We start from the raw sequence: 22,381 nt of genomic DNA, 5'->3' as shown, positions 1-22,381 counted from the left end.
CACCTTGTCAAAGGCTTTCTGGAAATCCAGATATACCACATCCATCGGCTCCCCGTTATCTACTGCACTGGTAATGTCCTCAAAAAATTCCACTAAATTAGTTAGGCATGACCTGCCCTTTACGAACCCATGCTGCGTCTGCCCAATGGGACAATTTCTATCCAGATGCCTCGCAATTTCTTCCTTGATGATAGATTCCAGCATCTTCCCTACTACCGAAGTTAAGCTCACTGGCCTATAATTTCCTGCTTTCTGCCTACCTCCTTTTTTAAACAGTGGCGTCATGTTTGCTAATTTCCAATCCACTGGGACCACCCCAGAGTCTAGTGAATTTCGGTAAATTATCACTAGTGCATCTGCAATTTCCCTAGCCATCTCTTTTAGCACTCTGGGATGCATTCCATCAGGGCCAGAAGACTTGTCTACCTTTAGCCCCATTAGCTTGCCCATCACTCCCTCCTTAGTGATAACAATCCTCTCAAGGTCCTCACCTGTCATAGCCTCATTTCTATCAGTCGCTGGCATGTTATTTGTGTCTTCCACTGTGAAGACCGACCCAAAAAACCTGTTCAGTTCCTCAGCCATTTCCTCATTTCCCATTATTAAAACTCCCTTCTCATCCTCTAAAGGACCAATATTTACCTTAGCCACTCTTTTTTGTCTTATATATTTGTAAAAACTTTTACTGTCTGTTTTTATATTCTGAGCAAGTTTACTCTCATACTCTATCTTACTCTTCTTTATAGCTTTTTTAGTAGCTTTCTGTTGCCCCCTAAAGATTTCCCAGTCCTCTAATCTCCCAGAAATCTTTGCCACTTTATATGCTTTTTCCTTCAATTTGATACTCTCCCTTATTTCTTTAGATATCCACGGTCGATTTTCCCTCTTTCTTCCGTCCTTCCTTTTTGTTGGTATAAACCTTTGCTGAGCACTGTGAAAAATCGCTTGGAAGGTGTAACTTTAAGCAAGTAATCTGGTATGTGAGCTTGCTCAGTACCTTTGACAATACTTCTTTTGAGGTTGGAATTAGTCCTTTTCTTCTTGGGATTGTTGATTGCTACTTTGTATTTTTCTTTGGACAATTGAATTGCTAAACAAGATGTACTAAAGATCCATTCTAACTGATACAGAGATACTTATTAATACAACAGGAAGACCAGTCTGAAGGAGTGTGGCTATTGGGCCAATAAATATTGTTTAATAATGTGGTCTCTAGCTAGGTTTTCTTGGAAAAGACCATTTGGCCCATTGTGTGCTATCATTCCGGGGGTTTCAATGCAGCGTGTGGTGTGATTATGATGTGCACTTTTTATTTCTTAACCATGCCTTACTTCAGATTCAGCCATGTTATTCGTCCAGGCAATCATATCAGCTTTATTCTCAACTCCTTTAAACCCATTTCTTGGAAGTGCAATATTCATTACTTCATATGTACGCCCAGTCAAGTTCTGGGAAAGAGACTACAAGTAAGTGTGCTTATATGATGTAATAAAGAATTTCGCACATGTGGGTGATAGAGATGTGCTATTTAAAAAGAAAAGCAATTTTCCCTTTGATATGTAACTAAATTGTTATCTTTCTGTCATTTCCACAGCTTAAATGTAATGGGCTTTTTGTTAGTGGCACTAGGTGATGCTAGGCACTGACATCTAATTTAAGAACTGGAACATTTATTATCCAAATGGCTGTAATTTTGCAACAATAAACATTTTGAGAAAAACATGGTTAGAAATCATGGAACTTGAAAGTAAAATTCATGAACTCTAGCGTCTATTTTGTGGCAAACTGAGCAACATTTTGTTTGCTCCTATCTCAGTAGTTTGATGTCTTCTCTTTCTGCGAATGCTTCTTTTGGTGGCTTCTCTACTAATGAGATCCATCATCTCCATTCTCTTGCTACCAAATCCATACCCTTCCATGACCACAATCTCAGCCTAAACCAGACTGTTTACAATCTTGTTCTATTTTACCCTTTTGAGCTCCCAACCCCATATCCTGTAAGTCAACAAGAACGTCTATTTCCACCTCCATAATGTCACCCATATCCACCCTAACTTCAGTTCACCTACTACTGAAACCTTTATTTATGCCTTTGTCATCTCCAGATTTGACAATTCAGTACTCACCTGGCCGGCCTCCCACTTTTCACCCTCCATAAAGCTCATTCAATCTCTGCTGCCCATATATCCCAACTTGTACCAAGTCCTGCTCTCAGTGAGGAAGAAGGATTCTAGGAAGGGAATAAATCAACCATAATTAGCCAAGGAAGTGAAGGATGGTGTTCAAATGAAAGAAACAAAACATATAATGTGGTAAAGATTAGTGGCAATCCAGGGTATTGAAAAAGTTTTAAAAACCAATGAAAGGTAACCAAAAACTTAATAAAGAGGAAGAAGATAAACTGTGAGGGTAAACTAGCAAGTAATATAAAAACGGACAGCATGAGCGTCTTCAAAAATATGAAAAGGAAGAGAAGAGGCCAAAGTGAATATAAGCCTCTTAGAGAGTGCGACTGGGGAAATAATGGGGAACCAGAAAATGGCAGAGCAGTTAAACAAATACTTCACGTCAGTCTTCATGCTGGAAGACACTAATAACATTCCAAAAATATTAAATAATCAAGGGACAGAAGGGAGGCACGGAATAAGTACAATAACAGTCACTAGGGAAAAATGACAAGGGAAACTAATGGAGCTAAAGGCTGGAAGTTCCCTGGACCCGATGAGTTGCAGCCCAGGATATTAAAGGAAATAGCCACAGAGATAGTGGATGTGCTGGTAGTAATCTTCCAAGAATCCTTACACTCTGGAATTAGTGCCAGAGGATTGGAAAACTGCCAATATTATTCAAAAAAGGAGGGAACATAAAACAAGTAACTAACTTCTGCCAATGGGAAAATGTTAGTGTTCATAATAAAGGATGTAATATCAGAGCATTTAGAAATGCATAATATCAGCATGGCTTCATGAAGGGGAAATCATACCTGACAAATTTATTAGAATTCTTTGAGATGGTAATGAGCAGGGTAGATGAAGGGGAACCAGCAGATGTAATGTATTTGAATTTCAAAAAAGCATTCAGTGAGGTATCACAAAAGACTACGGAGCCCATGCTGTTGGAAGCAGTATATTAGCATGGATAAATGATTAGCTGGGCTGACTGATAGAACAGTTGGGATAAGAGGTGCATTTTCAGGGTGGCAACCTGTAACTAGGGACCTGTGCTGGGGCCCAATTATTTGCAATAAATATTAATGACTTGGACGAGGGAAGTGAATGCACTATTGCCAAATTTGCCGATTACACAGTCTACAGAGGGATATAGATAGGTTAGGTGAATGGGCAAAACTTGACAGATGGAATATAATGTAGGAAAGTTATGCACTTTGGTAGGAAGAATAAAGCAGCTGAATATTATTTAAATGGTAAAAGACTGCAAAAAACTGCAGCACAGGGGGATTTATGGGTCCTCGTGCATAAATCACAAATGGCTAACATGCAAAATCAACATAATAGCCATTTGTGATTTATGCACGAGGGAAGGGAAATTAAATGTTGGCCTTTATTTCAATGGGGATGGAGTATTAAAAATAGAGAAGTCCTCCTGAAAATATACAAGGCACTAGTTAGATCACACCTGGAATATTGTGAACAGTTTTTGTCCCCTTATCTAAGGCATGATATACTGGCATTGGAAGCAGTCCAGAGGAGGTTCACCAGGTTGATCCAGATAAGAAGGGATTTTCTTAAGAGGAGGAGAGGTTAAGTAAGTTGTACTAATTGGAATTTAGAAGAATGAGGGGCAACCTTATTGAGACATACAGGATTCTCAGGGGGCTTGGCAGGGTAGCTGCTGAGAGGATGTTTCCTCTTGTGTGAGAGTCCAGGACCAGAGGGCATAATCTCAGAGTAAGAGGTCAATTTAAGACAGATATGAGGAAGAATTTCTTCTCTGAGGAATAAATCTATGGAATTCTTTACCGCAGAGAGCTGTAGAGGCTGGTTGTTAAGTATGTTCAATGCAGAAGTAGACAGATTTTTAATCAGTAAGTGAATCAAGGGTTATGGGGATCAGGCGGAATGTGGGATTAGCGATATCAGATCAGCCATGATCTCATTGAATGGCAGAGCGGACTCGATGGGCCAAATGGCCTACTTCTCCTACATCTTATGGTCTGTTCACCCATTGTCACTGTTTGGCAATTGCACAATTTCAAAATTCTCATCTTCTTGTTCAAATCCCTCTGTGGTTTAACCACTTTTCTGTGCAATCTCTCCCAGCCCTTACAACCTGCAGAGATATTTGCAGTCCTGCAATTCTGGTCTCTTACTGCATCCCTAATTTTTATTTTATTTTATTTGTTCACGGGATGTTGCTGGCTGGGCCAGCGGTTATTGCCTATTCATGAAGGCATTTAACAGTCAACCACATCACTGTGGGTCTAGTGTCACATGTAGGCCAGACCAGCTAAGGGCGACAGATTTCTTTCCCTAAAGGACATTAGTGAACCAGATGGGTTTTTATGATAATGATCACATTCCAGATTTTTTTTATTGAATTCCAATTAGTACAACTTACTTAACCTCTCCTCCTCTTAAGAAAATCCCTTCTTATCTGGATCAACCTGGTGAACCTCCTCTGGACTGCTTCCAATGCCAGTATATCATGCCTTAGATAAGGGGACAAAAACTGGAACACCATCTGCCATGGTGGGATTCGAACCCGGGCCCCTAGGGCATGACTCTGGGTCTCTGGATTACAGTCCAGAGACAATACCACTACGCCAATGCCTCCCTTTAACATCACTCCACCATTGCCTGTGTCCTCAAATGCTCAGTACTCAAATTATAGATTTTCCTCCCTAAATTCTCTGCCTTGCTAACTCTGCCTCTCTTTTTTAATTTGGGCCTTAAAACCTAGTCATTTGACAAAGCCTTTGGTCACCTGTTCCAATGCCTCTTTATGCCATTCAGCCTCGAATTTTGACTGATAACATATCTGCAGTTGGTAGATTGTGGGATCTACAGGAAATAGGTTAACATTAGTCTAATGATATTAGATCTCTGGATGTTGAGGTACAACAGAGCACTGCAGAAAACAGGAGCTCCTCCGACACGTGCCAAAATACGTTATTTTGTCAAGTGTAGTCTTACTGGGGAATCAACGTTCCCATTTCAGGTATACGCTGTCTGCACTAAGAATTTTCAAGGTAACTTTAGCGCAGAGAGACACACAAAATAAAGCTTCCTTTACTCTGCTCAGACATTGTACCCTAGTTGTCACCCCAGAAGAGAACCCTAAATGTGTTTTCTCTATTTCCCACACAAGCCATCCTGTGATTTAATTGAGATTGCCAATTTGTGATAAATAGAGAACTTTCTTTTTGTTCTGTCAAAATGTAACTACCAGGTGCCACATTGAAACTACCCAAACCTATTTCTTTTTGGTGCTTTGACAAAGAGCCATCCGGACTCGAAACGTTAGCTCCCTTCTCTCGCCACATATGCTGTCAGACTTTGAGATTGTCCAGTATTTTCTGTTTTTGGTTCAGATTCCGGCATCGGCAGTAATTTGCTTTCATCTATTTCTTTTTGGACCCACCCTTATAGCTGACAGGGAGAGGAGACTTTCAATTAATTGCTTTAAAATGGATTTGAAACCCAGCATCAGAGATGAAAGGCCAGATTCTACTCCCTTCACTTCTCTATCACCAAACACCTTTCTATTACCAGCCCCTAGACATGGCAGTAGCGTAGTGGTATTGTCACTGGACTAGTAATCCAAAGACCCAGGGTAATGCTCTGGGATCATAGGTTCAAATCCTGCCAGGGCAGATGGTGGAATTTGAATTCAATAAAAAATCTGGAATTAAATGTCTAATGACAACCATGTCATTGTTGTAAAATTTAATCTGGTTCACTCATGCCCTTTAGGGAAGGAAATCTGTCATCCTTACCTGGTCTGGCCTACACAACAATGTGTAATTGCCCTACATCCCATGAATAAAAAAGAGCAAGTGAGACCCTGACGGTGCACCCGTACCCTCTCCTGACGGTGCACCCGTACCCTCGCCTTATCACTCCTTATCACCCTTATCACTCTCTTGATTTGAAATGTGTGATTGCTGACCATTGCAATTTCATTTTGTGTGCTGCATGTTTAAGTGTCAAAATTTCAATTTATTTTCTAGCACAAAGCGAGTGGATCATTCAAATACCAGATTGGCTTCTCAGCTTGACAGAAACCCAGGTGAGATATGAATTTCTTTTTGTAGAAATTTGTGTTCAATTAATCCGGTAAAATCGTCACCATAATCAGATCACCCCTTAGTCTTGTATGAAAAAAGGAGAATTCAAGCCAACTATATGCAGTTGGTCCTCCTAATTTAACCCTGTAAGGCCTGGTTTCAGTTTGGCACGACAGGCATAATTTAATGTTTGCAATGGGGATCTCGCATCATCTCCCTCAGTGTAGGTCCTTTGTCAAGTTCCCATCAGGCACTTATATGGCCAGATTTAAGCGCTCCCTATGGATTACATATCCTACAAGTGGAAATTCAACCCCCTCCATCCTTCCCCCTGTGAGCTGCCGACCAATCAGCAGGAAAGGTGGCTGCTGCCATAATGCTCCCAACAGAGACTCAGGATCAAAGAATGACCCAATGCCAAAGGTAAGTTAAGGTGGGGTAGGGGTCAGACAAAGGACAGGGGAGTGACTTTCAGCGGGGCCTCCCCTCTTGATGATGCTGGGTCCCTCTTTCAGACACTGAGTGCCTGACAACGAGAGACACCCACCTGAAGCACGCAAGCAAACTCAACAGGATTTGTCTTTTGGGCTTCCCATTGGCAACTCCTCGGCAGCAGGATGAGGCCCCGATGTGAGAATTAATAGCCCACTTAAGGGCCTCGGTTATTGCATTGGTAGGAAGGCCGTCCACAAGCCTTCCCACCCAGGATTTAATTATGATGTGGAGATGCCGGCGTTGGACTGGGGTGAGCACAGTAAGAAGTCTTACAACACCAGGTTAAAGTCCAACAGGTTTGTTTCAAACACGAGCTTTCGGAGCACGGCTCCTTCTTCAGGTGAATGGAAAGGCTTGTTCCAGAAATGTTTATATAGACACAGTCAGAGATGCCCCGGAATGCGAGCACCTGCAGGCAATCAAATCATCAAAGATGCAGAGAGAGAGGTAACTCCAGGTTAAAGAGGTGTGAATTGTCCCAAGCCAGTTCAGTCGGTAGGCCTCTGCAAGTCCAGGCTTGTTGGTGGGGGCCGAATGTAATGCGACATGAATCCCAGATCCCGGTTGAGTCCGCATTCATGCGTGCGGAACTTAGCTATAAGTTTTTGCTCAGCAATTTTGCGTTGTCGCGTCTCCTGAAGGCCTCCTTGTAGAATGCTGACCCGGAGATCAGAGGCTGAATGTCCTTGACTGCTGAAGTGTTCCCCAACTGGAAGGGAACAGTCCTGCCTGTTGATAGTCGCACGATGCCCGTTTATTCGTTGTCGCAGTGTCTGCATGGTCTCGCCAATGTACCACGCTTCGGGACATCCTTTCCTGCAGCGTATGAGGTAGACTACATTGGTCGAGTCGCACGAGTATGCGCCGCGTACCTGGTGGGTGGTGTTTCCACGTGTAATGGTCCATTACACGTGGAAACACCACCCACCAGGTACGCGGCGCATACTCGTGCGACTCGACCAATGTAGTCTACCTCATACGCTGCAGGAAAGGATGTCCCGAAGCGTGGTACATTGGCGAGACCATGCAGACACTGCGACAACGAATAAACGGGCATCGTGCGACTATCAACAGGCAGGACTGTTCCCTTCCAGTTGGGGAACACTTCAGCAGTCAAGGACATTCAGCCTCTGATCTCCGGGTCAGCATTCTACAAGGAGGCCTTCAGGAGACGCGACAACGCAAAATTGCTGAGCAAAAACTTATAGCTAAGTTCCGCACGCATGAATGCGGACTCAACCGGGATCTGGGATTCATGTCGCATTACATTCGGCCCCCACCAACAAGCCTGGACTTGCAGAGGCCTACCGACTGAACTGGCTTGGGACAATTCACACCTCTTTAACCTGGAGTTACCTCTCTCTCTGCATCTTTGATGATTTGATTGCCTGCAGGTGCTCGCATTCCGGGGCATCTCTGACTGTGTCTATATAAACATTTCTGGAACAAGCCTTTCCATTCACCTGAAGAAGGAGCCGTGCTCCGAAAGCTCGTGTTTGAAACAAACCTGTTGGACTTTAACCTGGTGTTGTAAGACTTCTTACAGGATTTAATTAGTCAGAGCTAGGTAGGTGCTGGAAACTCACTAGTGGGGGGCAGTAAATTCGACCCAACCAGTTCTTTCTCAAATACTGTTTTACCTCAACACTGGTTGCTACTTGACCACTGACTTTTCCCTTTGTCAAGATGTTCGCTCAAAGTGAGGAGTGAGTGTGCCATTTTACAAGGTAAAATCATAAAGTATTCAGAATAGATCTTCAATTCGGTTCAGTTCAATTATTTGCATCAATAAATTGCTCACCTAAAAATAACATGTTAACAAAGATTGCAGTGGAGCAGTCTCAAATATTTACTTTACTGTTCTTTAATTTATTTTTATGTTATAATATTTGTAGAGCTCGCTTGAGTACACTGGGCAGAGTTCCCAGAGGAGCTATAAGCAGGCGGCACAACAATGCAATGATTGTCTACTTCACTCCAGACATTGTACTGGTACTGCACCAGTGCCAGCAATGAACAGCAGCACAACATAGCTTAGGCAAATTAAGTTGCTGGAGATTGAATTGGCATTTAAACAGATAAGTGATATCATGTGTTTTAAAGGTTTACAGGATACAAAAGGGTGGATACAAAGAAAGGACTTCCACTAATGGGGGAATAATGAATACGATGACACAATCTTGTCAAATGTTAGGCTACCGGACCCCAACATTTGTTAGGATACTGGACGAGAACCCCAAAACAATTTTGTTTAATTTGTAAAACTGTGAGGAAAGGATACTTCACCTCAGCAGTGATGACTCTGACCAACAGGTATAATTTAAAACAAACTTTAAACACAGAATTAACCACATGAACATCAAAGAAATAGCTTTACAATGATCAGTTAAACAATTATAGCTTTACAGCGATCAGTTAAACAGTTTTTAAATAAAAGATGAAAACTTGGTAATTTACTGATTACACCTACCACTAATTCCAATTAAACAACCCAATACAGTTCAAATGCCACTTATAAGTAAAATTAACAGAATAGGTTTCCTTACTTAGCTGTGTCGAGACTTTTGGAGAGAGTTCCTTTCAAGAGCAGATCAAGTACACGTCTGCTCAACCTCACAGCATTTGGCTAAACAGCTGTTCAACTTAAAATCCTATAACAGATTGGAAATCTACAGCCTGTAAGACACTAAGTTCTTTGACCTGCTTCTCTAGGACTAAATAGCACTCCCTCAAATTACTTACACTCCAGGGAATCTCCAATAATCAAAACACAATTCCATTAGACCTTTATCTGTAACCAAGTAAGTGGTTAAAATGAATAATCACATCACTCTTTTACAACTCCTTTACTACATCTTTAGCAGACAAATAGTCTGCATCAAGCCCTGTTCATCTATCACCCCTGTGCTCATTGACCTACCGCTGGCTCCCATTTAAGCAATGCCTGAATCTTAAAATTCTTATCATTGTTTTCAAATCTTGCCATTGCTTCATCACTCCCTACCTCTGTCATTTCCTCCAACCCACAACCCTCTGAGATATCTACGTTCATCTCATTTTGGCATCTTGAGCATCCCCCATTTTAATTGCTCCACAATTGGTTGCTGTCTCTTCAGTTCCCTCGGCTCTCTAGAATTCACTCCCTATCCCCCCACACCCTATACCTCTCTTTCCTCCTTTAAGACACTTCATAAAACCTATCCCTTCAGTCAGGCTTTTGGACATCTGACCTAATGTCACTTATATGGATTGGTGACACATTTTGCTTGTAATACTCTGAAGTGCCTTGGGGTATTTTATTACATTATAGGTATTCTACAAATATAAATGACAATATTATTTTCTGTCATTTTCATTTTTAAAGTTGTGTAAGCTGAAAACGTTTTTTCGGTACTCATTAATTAACCTTGTTTGACAGTATGCTTTCTGTGGGCAATCGGAAGCTTGGAAGAAAAACGCTTTTGCAAGTTTTGGAATGTTCAATTTGAAAAGATTGGTGCCAGGCCATAAATAGCATTCCAGAACCTTTAATAAAGAGTTTGAATGTATTTTGGTTAACGCTGTGATTATATAGTGCATGTTTTGTAATATTTGGCTGGAGCAACATACCTCGTTGTTTACATTGAGGATTGTTCAAGGCTTGATGGTATCATTCAGCTTGTGCATTCAGGTTTCCATGAGGTGGATCATCTCCAACATCAACAATAGAAACATTTTGGCTATCACTTTGTGTATGATATCACTGCACTGCAATGCTAGGCGTTTTGTTGTGTCTTCACTGAACCACTGGAAAAACGTTTTCCAAATCATTTTTTATGCAAATTGTGCCCCTCTTTAAATTACAAATTTAAAAATCCCAATTCAGATGCCATAAATGTCCAACAATAAAGCTTCCAAACATAAACACATGGTGAGCAGTAAAATATAATGTCTCCAGAAAGAGGCTTGGATTATGCAGTCGATCAGCACATTTTTACTTCACCTCTGAGTTCAAATTTAGCCCAGGTTGATTTACTGGAAGCCCCTGCTCTCTGAAGGCTTTTAAGGTATCAATTGAAATGAATTTGAACAATTCCAGTGCAATTTCTAGTCAGCATTGCGTTTAGTGAAGTATTGATAGCTAACCTCGGGCTGTAAAGATTACTGGTGCAAGAAATGAGAAAATTAGATTGAACTGTGTTCTTGTGATATCGGGGCTCAGAAGCATTTGAGGAGGGAAATAAAGACAGTTTTATTCTGTTCCATACTGTATCTAGCCATACAATTCTCGTTGTTGAAACGGGTTGCCTGGTTAGAGTACAATAGCATTATGGTCATGTGAGTGGGCTAGTAATCCAGTCACGCCTGGACCAATAACGTGGAGACAGTTAATACCGAACACAGCAACTGGAAAGTGAGGACAAGGGTATTGGGAGGAAGGGAAAAGGGTGAGGATGAAAGTGTGGGAAATGGGTCAGACACTGAGGAGTGAGGGCCCTGTCAACCACAGTAATAATAATCTTTATTAGTCTTTATTAGTGTCACAAGTAGGCTTACATTAACACTGCAATGAAGTTACTGTGAAAATCTTCTAGTCGTCACACTCTGGCGCCTGTTCGAGTACACTGAGGGAGAATTCAGAATGTCCAATTCACCTAACAAGCGCGTCTTTTGGCACTTTGTGGGATGAAACCGGAGCGTCCGGAGGAAACCCACGCAGGCACAGGGAGAACGTGCAGACTCTGCACAGACAGTGACCCAAGCCGGGAATCGAACCTGGGACCCTGGCGCTGTGAAACAATAGTACTAACCACTGCTACCATGCGGGGATGGTATTTCTCAGCTGAGGAAAAAGGAAGACATGTCTGTGTGGGTTTCCTTCCTCCTCATTTTAGTGTTAATGTAAGCCTACTTGTGATAATAAAGATTATAAAAAATGAAGAACCCCATTTTGGAAGGTAGCAGCATTGGAACAGACTGATGGAGACGGAGAGCCTTGGAGAATGGAATGGGATCCATCCAGGAAGCTGGGTGTGAGGAATTGTAGTTGACGTAGCTGCGGGAATCAGGCTTGTAATGGGTATTGGTAGACAGTCGATCGCCAGAAATGGAGACAGAGAAGTCAAGGAAGGAGAGGGAAGTGACAGAGATTACCATGTGAATGTGAGAGAGGGGTGGAAGTTAGAAGTCACATTGATTCATTTTTCCAGGTCTAGACAAGAGCACAAAGTGGCACTGATAACTATCATTGTACTGCAAAAAGAGTTTTGGGAGGGAGCCCAAGTAGAACTGGCAAAAGGAATGTTCCAGATACCCCACAAAAAGGCAGATATAACCAGGGCCCATGTGGGTGCCCATAGCGTAAACCTAGTGTCAGGATCATTACCAGTGGTGGAACACTGTATCCTGGTGATTAAAAATGATGTAATGATAGAATCATTATGAATGTAAAGCGCTTTTAAAAACTCGAGACAAGCCTGTTATTCGATGCATTTAATGTTTTGTAGGCTCGGATGACAACAATTTGAATTCCATCTTCTATGAGCATTTGACGAGATCTCTGCAGCACAGCCTCTGTGGGGATTTGATGTTGGGACGCTGGGGCAACTTCAATACTGGGGATTGCTTCATTCTTGCCTCCGACTACCTCAATGCACTGGTTCACCTTATAGAAATAGGAAATGGCTTAGTCACCTACCAGCTCCGGGGCCTGGAGTTCAGAGGTGAGGACCTCAGCATTTCAATTAATGCAAGTCAAAAATGTTTTCAGTTTGTTTGATTCTAAGGTTTTCCATCTCATTCTCTAACGTGGCGTACATAAATCCGTTCTATTCATTTATCCTTTTTTCTTTGAACTGTCTACTTTGTATGAAATGAATATTGCAATTTTGAAATTGACATTGAGGAAAACGATTCTTTGTGAATGGGGCAAAGTGGCCATTCCTTTCTGTTCTCAAATTTTTCTTGGATCTTTTCAACCAGCTGTCATTGATGTCAGGGATACAGTTGTCAATTATGAGGCCCCCTCTGGTACCAGTGACCGTTAATCTTGTGTGAGATCAAATAGAGTCATAGAATTCCTACAATGTAGAAGAAGGCCATTCGGCCCATGAAGTCTCTATCGGCCCTTGCTCCGATAGGGCACCCTACCTAGGCCCAATCCCTCGCTCCTATCCCCATAACTCCACCTAACTTTTAGGTCATATTAGCATGGCCAATTCACCTAACCTACACATCTTTGGACTGTGGGAGGAAACCGGAGCACCCGGAGGAAACGCACACAGACGAGAGGAGAAAGTGCAAACTCCATACAGTCACTCGAGGCCAGAATTGAACCTGGGTCCCTGGCACTGAGGCAAGAGTGCTAGCCACTGTGCTGCCCATCCCAAGTCACTGAGTGCTGCTCAATAATAGGGGAGGGAGAATCATAGTTGAGACCGATCTTGACTATATATCTCTATTTTTCAAACACATATCTGCATATGTGAATGCAAAAATGTACACATACTTTCTATCTTGGAGTGACTGAATAACAATTAAGAGTGGTAATCCTGACTGCCTGTTTCACACCACATGCACACACAATGTGTGGAGCTGGAAACCAATGCGTTGCCCTTAGAAGATGGAGGGTGAAATCACTGAGGATGAAAAGTTGTTTGGTGCAAAGTGTGTGAGGGACGTGTTGAAGATAGTTTAGTTGTAAACTTTTATTGTACTTTGGAGGGTGTTACAGAACAATGGTTTTGAAAGAGGTGAGGGAGTGGAACAAGGTGAGAGGCTCCGGGACAAGTGATATGAGGAAAAAGTGTCAGAGGAGTAGAGGGTCAAGACAAGGTGTCATCTGGTGATAATCATCACTGTTGCAGTCTTGACAGGGCAAGTAACGGATGATGTAGCCAGGTGGGAAGTCTTCAATAAGGGGGACGGTGTCATCACCCCTCAAACAGTGCATTTTATTTACCTTTTCTGTCTGGTTTTATCTCTCCTTTAATTGCATCTGTATTTCCCAATTTTTTATTTCACTTGCTGCAGTGTTAAAATCTAGTTTATATTTTCTGTGTCATGCTTTCTGGTTTAGACTCCACGTGTCTCAGCTTTATTGTTGTTCATCTGGTTTTTGCAGAGGGTGCCGAGCTGCAAAAGATGCCAGAATAGAGGAGATATCTGCTGACAAACGTGTGAAAACTCTTATGAGCAGCTGTCGCGAGAGCCACCCTTTTGTTGCTAAAAGCAAAATTCAGGCAGTTCTGTGTTGATATCTCTGGAGCGGGGCTTGAATCCACATCCAGAATCAATACTAGATCCAGCGTGACCGAGTAAATCATGTCCACTAGCTAAATAAATACATTTTTGCAAACAAGTATGTAAAACTACAGTTGTAATGCTTAGAATGAATAAGACAGTATAGCGCCAATCAGAGCACAAATTGTCAGGTTCAGTTCCAGGTTACCTAATTTCAGCTCGAGTAATTGGCTTTAAGAAAAGGGAAGGGGATAGTCGGCTAGGGCTAGTAATTGCTATCTAGTGATTCTTTAAAGCAAGTATGTGTCTTGTCATTGAGTAGGGATTGAAGCAAGGTTGGTTTTAATGCCCATCACCTAGTTAGACAGTGTTGAAAGTCCCAAGTGCAGAATAGACACCTAAGCACGGAAGACTGTCCGGTTCCGTGTAGCCTTCAGAAAAGATGGACAGAGGTGAAAACTACACTCTTGAGTTTAGGCCTTTTCTTAATTATTTTTAATATAATTACAACCTTGAATGTCCCTCTTTCCTTGCAGGCACCTACTGTCAACAGCGGGAGGTGGAAGCAATCACAGAAGGAGTTGAGGAAGATGAGGGATTCTGCTGTTGCGAACCAGGTCACATTCCTCACATGTTGTCTTTTAATGCTGCTTTCGGTCAGCGCTGGCTCGCTTGGGAGGTTCTGGTCACCAAGTATGTACTAGAGGGCTACAGCATTACGGACAACAGTGCTGCATCCATGCTGCAGGTGTTTGACCTGAGAAAGATCCTCACAACTTACTATGTGAAGGTACTTTTTTCACGTGTTCTGCAGATTGTCGCCTCGGCTACATTAATGTCTGATTGAATAACTTAACACATAATATTATCCCTTTAAAGCAAGTATGTGTCTTGTCATTGGGTAGGGATTGAAGCAAGGTTGGTTTTAATGCCCATCATCCAGTTAGAGAGTGTTGAAAGTCCCAAGTGCAGAATAGCCACCTAAGCACGGAAGACTGTCCGGTTCCCTGTAGCCTTCAGAAAAGATGGACAGAGGTGAAAACTACACTCTTGAGTTTAGGCCTTTTCTTAATTATTTTTAATGATATAATTACAACCTTGCTAGCCAATAGTATGTAGAAGCCACAAAAAAACATCTTTTGGAGTTCCTATACTTTATGGGATTTTCTGCTGGAATGTAGGATGGGGGACTAAAATCCTGCATCTGTGGAATTTGGTGCCCAAAAAGCCAACTAAATTTAGACCATGACCGGAATTCTCCAGCTGTTGGGATTCTCTGTTCTCGCCGGCAGTGCATTCATGCCAGTGGGTTTCCCGGCGGCATGGGGTGGCTTCAACGGGAAATCCCATTGATAAGTAGCGGGAGTGGAGAATCCCACCATCGGCGAATGGCTCGTCACCGAGAAACACGCAGCTAGGGGACCAAAGAATCCACCCCATATCTTTCATATTTGCTACTTATCTCTTGGTTCAAAAAACCAAGGCAGCTTGGGGCAGCACGGTAGCATAGTGGTTAGCACAATTGCTTCACAGCTCGAGGGTCCCAGGTTCGATTCCTAGCTTGGGTCACTGTCTGTGCGGAGTCTGCACATTCTCCCCGTGTGTGCGTGGGTTTCCTCCAGGTGCTCCAGTTTCCTCCCACAGTCCAAAGATGTGCAGGTTAGGTGGATTGGCCATGCTAAATTGCCCTTAGTGTCCAAAATTGCCCTTAGTGTTTGGTACGGTTACTGGGTTATGGGGATAGGGTGGAGGTGTGGGCTTAAGTAGGGTGCTCTTTCCAAGAGCCGGTGCAGACTCGATGGGCCGAATGGCCTCCTTCTGCACTATAAATCCTATGATTCAACACTCGTACAATTCTGTAATGTCAGCGGCCCAGAGAATTATTCTGCATTACACCATGCTGTACTGAATCTGGGATCAGCTTGATGCTGATGCTGTGACAGTGGGAAAGTGTTGAAATGTCTTTCTTATTGACCACTGAAAGAATTTTCCCAATAAAATAAAAATGTTATAATAACTTCAAGAATTGGTTCCACCAGTTAACTTATAAAAACACGATTTATTACAACTGTGAACAAATATTTTCAGCGTGCTTAAAAACGGTCTTTACATACTCAGTTCGAGGGCCCAACTGCTGGGATAAATCCCAACATGCCCCAGTGAAATCCCAACTCTGTCCCTGATTGGACTAATGGGTCGCATGATTCCTCCCTCCGAGAATATCCCTTAAAGGAGCTAGCAACGACAAATGTAATAGAAGGAATGAGAGTAAATAGTGAGTTTTTAGATATTTAATATAATCTTACGTTGGTTAGCTCAGTTGACTGGATAGCTGGTTTATGATGTGGAGTGACGCCAACAGTGTGTGTTCAATTCCCATACCGGCTGAGATTATTCATGAAGGCCCTGCTTCTCAACCTTACCCCTCACCTGAGGTGTGACCCTCAGGTTAAATCATCACCAGTCAGATCTCAAACGTGAGTGCTTTCCTTGTGTGATTATTTTCTTGGTTTGTTTCCCTAGTGTGAAAATATGCAGTAAAATAGAAGAAAACCATATGAAATGACATAATTACTGAGCAATTGTGTCAGGAGATGGAAACTTTGTAACCTATATTTTGTTTTAGCAATTACTTTTTAATTTTTGTTTGTATTCAGGAACAGAATTATAATTTGCTGTTGCAGTGTCAATACAGCTCTGCTGACCAGTAGGGTGTGTGTCAAGTCAACTGGTTCTCCATTTACTGGATTCATAAGTTCAGCTGTGCCACTGTGAAGGAGCACCAAGAAGAGACCAAACACTCATCTCAGAGATTTGTCCCTCAGGCCATATTCACCCTCTTGCTGCTGACAATTTGCAGAGACTTGAGTGAAGGTTGAACCAGCCAGTGGGTTGGATAACGAAAATCATCTGGGAAAGAAGGGGAGAAAATAATTTCGAAGCTAGTTCAAGCCCAAAAAGATATTGCTGAGTTTGTGTGGAATGAATATTTTGTTTTAATAAAAAGGCTGAAATAAGCCTTTTATTTTATATGTTTTAAAAATTCTGTTTTTGGCACAGTTTTTATTGGCCATATTTATGGCCAATGCAGTACTTAGGGCAGCATGGTAGAACAGTGGTTAGCACAGTTGCTTCACAGCTCCAGGTTCGATTCCGGCTTGGGACACTGTCTGTGTGGAGTCTGCACGTTCTCCCTGTGCCTTCGTGGGTTCCCTCCCACGGCCAAAGATGTGCAGGTTAGGTGGATTGGCCATGATAAATTGCCCTCGGTGTCGAAAAGATTAGGTGGGTTTACGGGGAAAGGGTGGAGGTCTGGGCTTAAGTGAGGTGCTCTTTCCAAGGGCTGGTGCAGACTCGGTGGGCCGAATGGCTTCCTTCTGCACTGTAAATTCTATGATATGGTTCTATTATTCTATGATTTGAAGACGGGGAAATCAAATCCAATAACTTAGTTCTCTTCAGATGACAAAAGGGATGTTGTATTTATCTGAATCAGGCACATTTATGGCTAACATTTCAGTTACACAAACTTGAGATTATCTATTATATCCTGATTGAACAGAAAAAAATTACATCATCTTACACCATCACCCCTTTTGCAAAGTTCCTCACCAGGAGAAAAATCTATTGTTAGTGCCAAAATACCAGAGATGCATTTTCACTTGCTTTCCTCTTCAAAAGTCATTAAAAAAAAAGATTCAGCTACATTCAGTGGCCTAAATGAAATGTCACTGCTTCAACATAATAACACCGCCACATTAGTGTTCATTTTACACTGTTGGTTTCAGTTAAACGTGAAAACTTTCTCCACAGCCACAGGTTCCTTTGATGTTAGGATTGTGGAATACAAATTCACCAGCGAGCTTATTTTCATGTATAGTGCATTTCTGTTCCTAAAAGTGTCAACCGTGGCTTCTTTTCAATGAATATTCGAACACCATCCTGGATTACTTCTTCATCTGATTCTCTTTTCTCTTTTGTGTATTCTAAAGTATAAAACAGACTACAGTATTGCATTCTCTAGTTCAGTGCATCTCAAACTATCTGATGTGGTGTACCGGCAGTTTTTTTTTCAATGTGCCAGGGACCGGTAAGCGAAACAAGCCAATCCAGGATTACTGTCTCTTTCTTTTCTGGAAACACTCCAAGTACCGGCAGACGATGGCTCGAGTACTGGCACCGGTACTCGTACCACACTTTGAGAAGCACTGCTCTAGTTCGAACTCTGATCTTCAATCCGATACATTCAGGCTTTTCCCGAAGCAGCTGTTTAATTTTATTAACAGCTAAAGGAATTAAAGTAAGCTCTGCTCTGGTGGGAATCGGCCGTCTCCTGGCACTGACAGCTCTAGAATTTTTTAAAGAATTTACAGTGCAGAAGGAGGCCATTTGGCCCATTGAGTCTGCACCAGCTCTTGGAAAGAGCACCCCATCCAAGGTCCACACCACCACCCTATCCCCATAATCCAGTAACCCCACTCAACCCTAAGGGCAATTTTGGACACTAAGGGCAATTTGGCATGGCCAATCTACCTAATGTGCGCATCTTTGGACTGTGGGAGGAAACCGGAGCTCCCGGAGGAAACCCACACACACACAGGAAGGGCGTACAGAATCCGCACAGACAGTGACCCAAGCCGGAATTCAACCTGGGACCCTGGAGCTGTGAAGCAATTGTGCTAACCACAATGCTACCGTGCTGCTAATAGAGGCTCTCAATATGGAGCCGGACATATTGTAGAGAGCGCGTGTGGAATGAAAATGATGTTGAATTTGCTGATGTCAAGAATGATCATGGTTAATGTAATTAAGTTCAAGGGAATGTTATTTGTAGGAAAGGTTACTCATATATAATTTTTATTGTCTTCATTCTCTCTCTCTTCATGTACACGCCCAGAGTATTTTATTCTATGTAACAAGTTCGCCCAAGCTAGAGGAATGGCTTGCCAATGAAACCATGCAGGATGGGCTTCGAGCATGCACTAGCCAAAATTATGTGGATGTGGATCCCACCTTTAATCCGAACATCGACGAGGACTATGATCACAGATTGGCTGGAGTATCAAGAGAGAGTTTCTGTGGGGTTTATCTCAATTGGATCCAGTACTGTGCCTCTCGAAGAGAAAAGGTATTAGAAGCAGCAACTGTTGTGTTATGGAAATAGATCTAATAGTAGCTTTCAAAAGAAAATTCAATTAATACTTGAAGGAGAAAAAATTGCAGATACATGGGGACATAACCAGGGATTGGGAGTAAATGGATTTCTCTTTGAAGGAACAGTGTAGACTTATGGGCAAATAGCCTCCTTCAGGCTGTACAATGCTAATATTTTGTATTCGCTGGACACAAGGTCACATCTCTTATGATTTTCTACTATATGTCTAGTCAATTCCTTCATGTGTATGATCTATTGGATAAGCCACAGTACATACTAACCATAGCAGAGCAGTGTACAAAGTGTGAGGTGGTTTTGGTCTTCGATTCTATTTCTAAGTCCACTGAGTACAAGTTATACTTTCTTCCCAACGATTGTTGAATCAATTAAAAAATGTTTCTAGTCAGCAGAAGTGCAAGATAGCATGATCATTTAGGGGCTGGTTTAGCACACTGGGCTAAATCGCTGGCTTTTAAAGTAGACCCAGGCAGGCCAGCAACGCGGTTCAATTCCTGCAGCAGCCTCCCCGAACAGGCGCCGGAATGTGGCGACTAGGGGCTTTTCACAGTAACTTCATTTGAAGCCTACTCGTGACAATAAACGATTTTAATTTTAATTTCATGATTACAAATGTTCTGAAGTAAGTAAGTTGATGACCTCTGTTACATCAATGTCGGAATCATTTTCCGAAGACTGAGGCGTTTTGAACTCAGCGTGAATTCATACTTTTACTTTTTTTTTAATTTAGCGTACCCAAATCTAAATTTGGGTACTCTAAATTAAGGGGCAATTTAGAGTGTTCAATCCACCTACCTTGCACATCTTTGGGTTTTGCGGGCAAAGCCCACACAAACATGGGGCGAATGGGCAAACTCCACAGTGACCCAGAGCTGGGATTGAACCTGGGACCTCGGCGCCGTGAGACTGCAGTGCTACCACTACGCCACCGTGCTGCCCTGCGTGAATTCATTAAATTAGTTTCAGCGCCCAAAACTAATTTCTAGTTCAGCTGGTTTGAGATGTACCTTGTGTGCAGAAACCAGTAGATCTGTACCATTGTAGTGGATCTCGAATTTGGTTGATTACTGCGGGAAAGATTATATTATATGATTGCAGCACACAGAATCCATTGGCCAGCATGTGTGACTAATAGGGAAATTAAAAAACCCATATGTTTTTCCTTAGCTATGTTTTTCTCTAAGATTAAGGCATGTTTCCATAAAATTTACAAAATGGCTCCAAAAATAACAGTTCTTAAGCTAAAGTACACATATAAAATGGAATGGGAAGGTTCAAAACTTTACTTTCATTACTTTATAGAAAATATGTAGGTAGGTAGATGTGCAACATGATATTAAGCAACATAAAACAAGGCAAGACATACAGTATTGATATGCATATTTTAGTTTTAAATTGCCGTTTAATAATTTCATGAGGGAGTCTGCATGTTCCAGCAGGACGTAGCTCAAAATAGGACTCCCTGTTATGAGACTGAAATGTAATTCTCCCTTTTCTTTTCACCTCATGTTAATGATTCCCGATGATTAAAAAGCTCCATGCTGACAGAGTTAACTGGCTGAATGAGGCAGTGGTGGGCTGAATTTATTAAATGCACATTCTGATGGTTTTCTTTTTTAAATTTCAGCCTTTATCTTCAGACAGAGAACCTGCATTGGTGATTCTGTGCTATGGGCTCAGTGTGCTGGGCAGGAGAGCTCTTGGAACAGCTTCCCATCACATGTCCAGGTACTCACTCAATTTGACCAATGAAAGAATATTAGATTGCACCTCAGTGCCGGGATTGTGCCGACCAAATGCATTGTTCTGCATTCAGGATTTTAAAAAGGTTGATACTTTAATTACTGGAGATCTAAAGCACTTGCATCAGATAGTAGCTGTGCTGATAAATATTTGATCAGGTTCACCAACTTTTATAACTTTTAGTAACTATTCCTTGGCTTGCTTACAAATGTGGTACTTGGGAATCAAGACAGTCACGTGAACTACTAATGAATTTCAGATATTAAAACAAGTTAAAGGAGAGATAGCAGAGGTTCATTTACATATATATGACAATTCATTAGAAGAGAATCCAAGCCAGAGGACTGGCAGTCAGCCAATGTTGTTCCTATATTTAAAATCGGAGAGAGAATAAGCCCAGGAAATTATAGATCAGTTAGCTTGGGTATGAAAGATAATGAGATAGTTAATCAAAGATGCAAAGAAAAAAACATGTGAAAATTAAACTATAATTTCTTTTTTATAAATTTAGTGTACTCCATTATTTTTTTACAATTCAGGGGCAATTTAGTGTGGCCAATCCACCTACCCTGCACATCTTTGGGCTGTGGGGGTGAGACCCCACGCAAACACAGGGAGAATGTGCAAACTCCACACGGACAGTAACCCATGGCCGGGTTCGAACCCAGATCCTCCGTGCCATGAGGCAGCAGTGCTAACCACTGTGCCACCGTGCCACCTCCAAAATGAAACTATAATAGTCGGCGGCATGGATTTTTTAAGGAAGGATCATGCTCTGTCAAACTTATTGATTTATTTTGAGAACTAACAGAAAATATACACAGGCAGCAATATATTTGTATTTTGAAAAAGCCTTCAGTGAGGTGCCACATTGTAGACTTACAATTAAGGTCAGAGCATGTGAGGTCAGGGAACAGGAGGCAAAATGGTTTACATGCAGCATGAAGGAATCTATGGAGAACGACTCAGATGATCAAATGATGGGAAGCAGTGTTCCACAGGGAACCATTGTTCTTCACCATTTATATTAACGATTTGGACTCTGGAATCAAAAATGCAATTTAAAAATTTGCGGGAAAACATAAAATATAAGAAATAGGCGCAAGAGTAGATCATTTGACCCCTTGTGCTTACTTTGCCATTCAAGGAGACTTGATGGCTGACTTGTGAGCTGATTGTTATTTTAACACCACATTCCTTACTCCTCACACACTCCCCCACCCCTTCCCACACTGTAACTCCCGACTCCCTTGTGGATCAAAAATCTGTCCATCTCAACCTTTAATGTATTCAATAATTCAACCTCCATTGCTCTTTGGGTTAGAGAATTCTAAAGATTTATGACCCTCTAGGAGAAGAAATTCCTCCTCATTTCTATTTTTTTAAAATAAATTTAGAGTACCCAATTTATTTTTTCCATATTAAGGGATAATTTAGTTTGGCCAATTCACCTACCCTGTGCATCTTTGGGTTATGGGGGCAAAATCCACGCAAGCACAGGG

The 22,381-nt window shown here is 41.9% G+C and overlaps 1 protein-coding gene across 6 annotated transcripts in view; it reads left to right on the top strand.

Moving 5' to 3' along the window:
- The window catches only part of pcnx1 (pecanex 1), a 356,856-nt gene that overhangs the window by 295,670 nt on the left and 38,805 nt on the right, over positions 1-22,381 (top strand). For all 6 annotated transcript variants that reach the window (XM_038784415.1, XM_038784439.1, XM_038784431.1 and 3 more), the window contains 6 exons: positions 1,337-1,466; positions 6,191-6,249; positions 12,229-12,444; positions 14,500-14,753; positions 18,861-19,091; positions 20,764-20,864. In XM_038784415.1, the coding sequence (XP_038640343.1) occupies positions 1,337-1,466; positions 6,191-6,249; positions 12,229-12,444; positions 14,500-14,753; positions 18,861-19,091; positions 20,764-20,864 (991 nt within the window). The remainder of the gene's footprint in view (positions 1-1,336; positions 1,467-6,190; positions 6,250-12,228; positions 12,445-14,499; positions 14,754-18,860; positions 19,092-20,763; positions 20,865-22,381) is intronic.

Source organism: Scyliorhinus canicula, chromosome 2 (assembly GCF_902713615.1).
Source record: "Scyliorhinus canicula chromosome 2, sScyCan1.1, whole genome shotgun sequence".
Lineage (NCBI taxonomy): Eukaryota > Metazoa > Chordata > Chondrichthyes > Carcharhiniformes > Scyliorhinidae > Scyliorhinus > Scyliorhinus canicula.
This window is presented reverse-complemented; position numbering and strand designations above follow the sequence as displayed.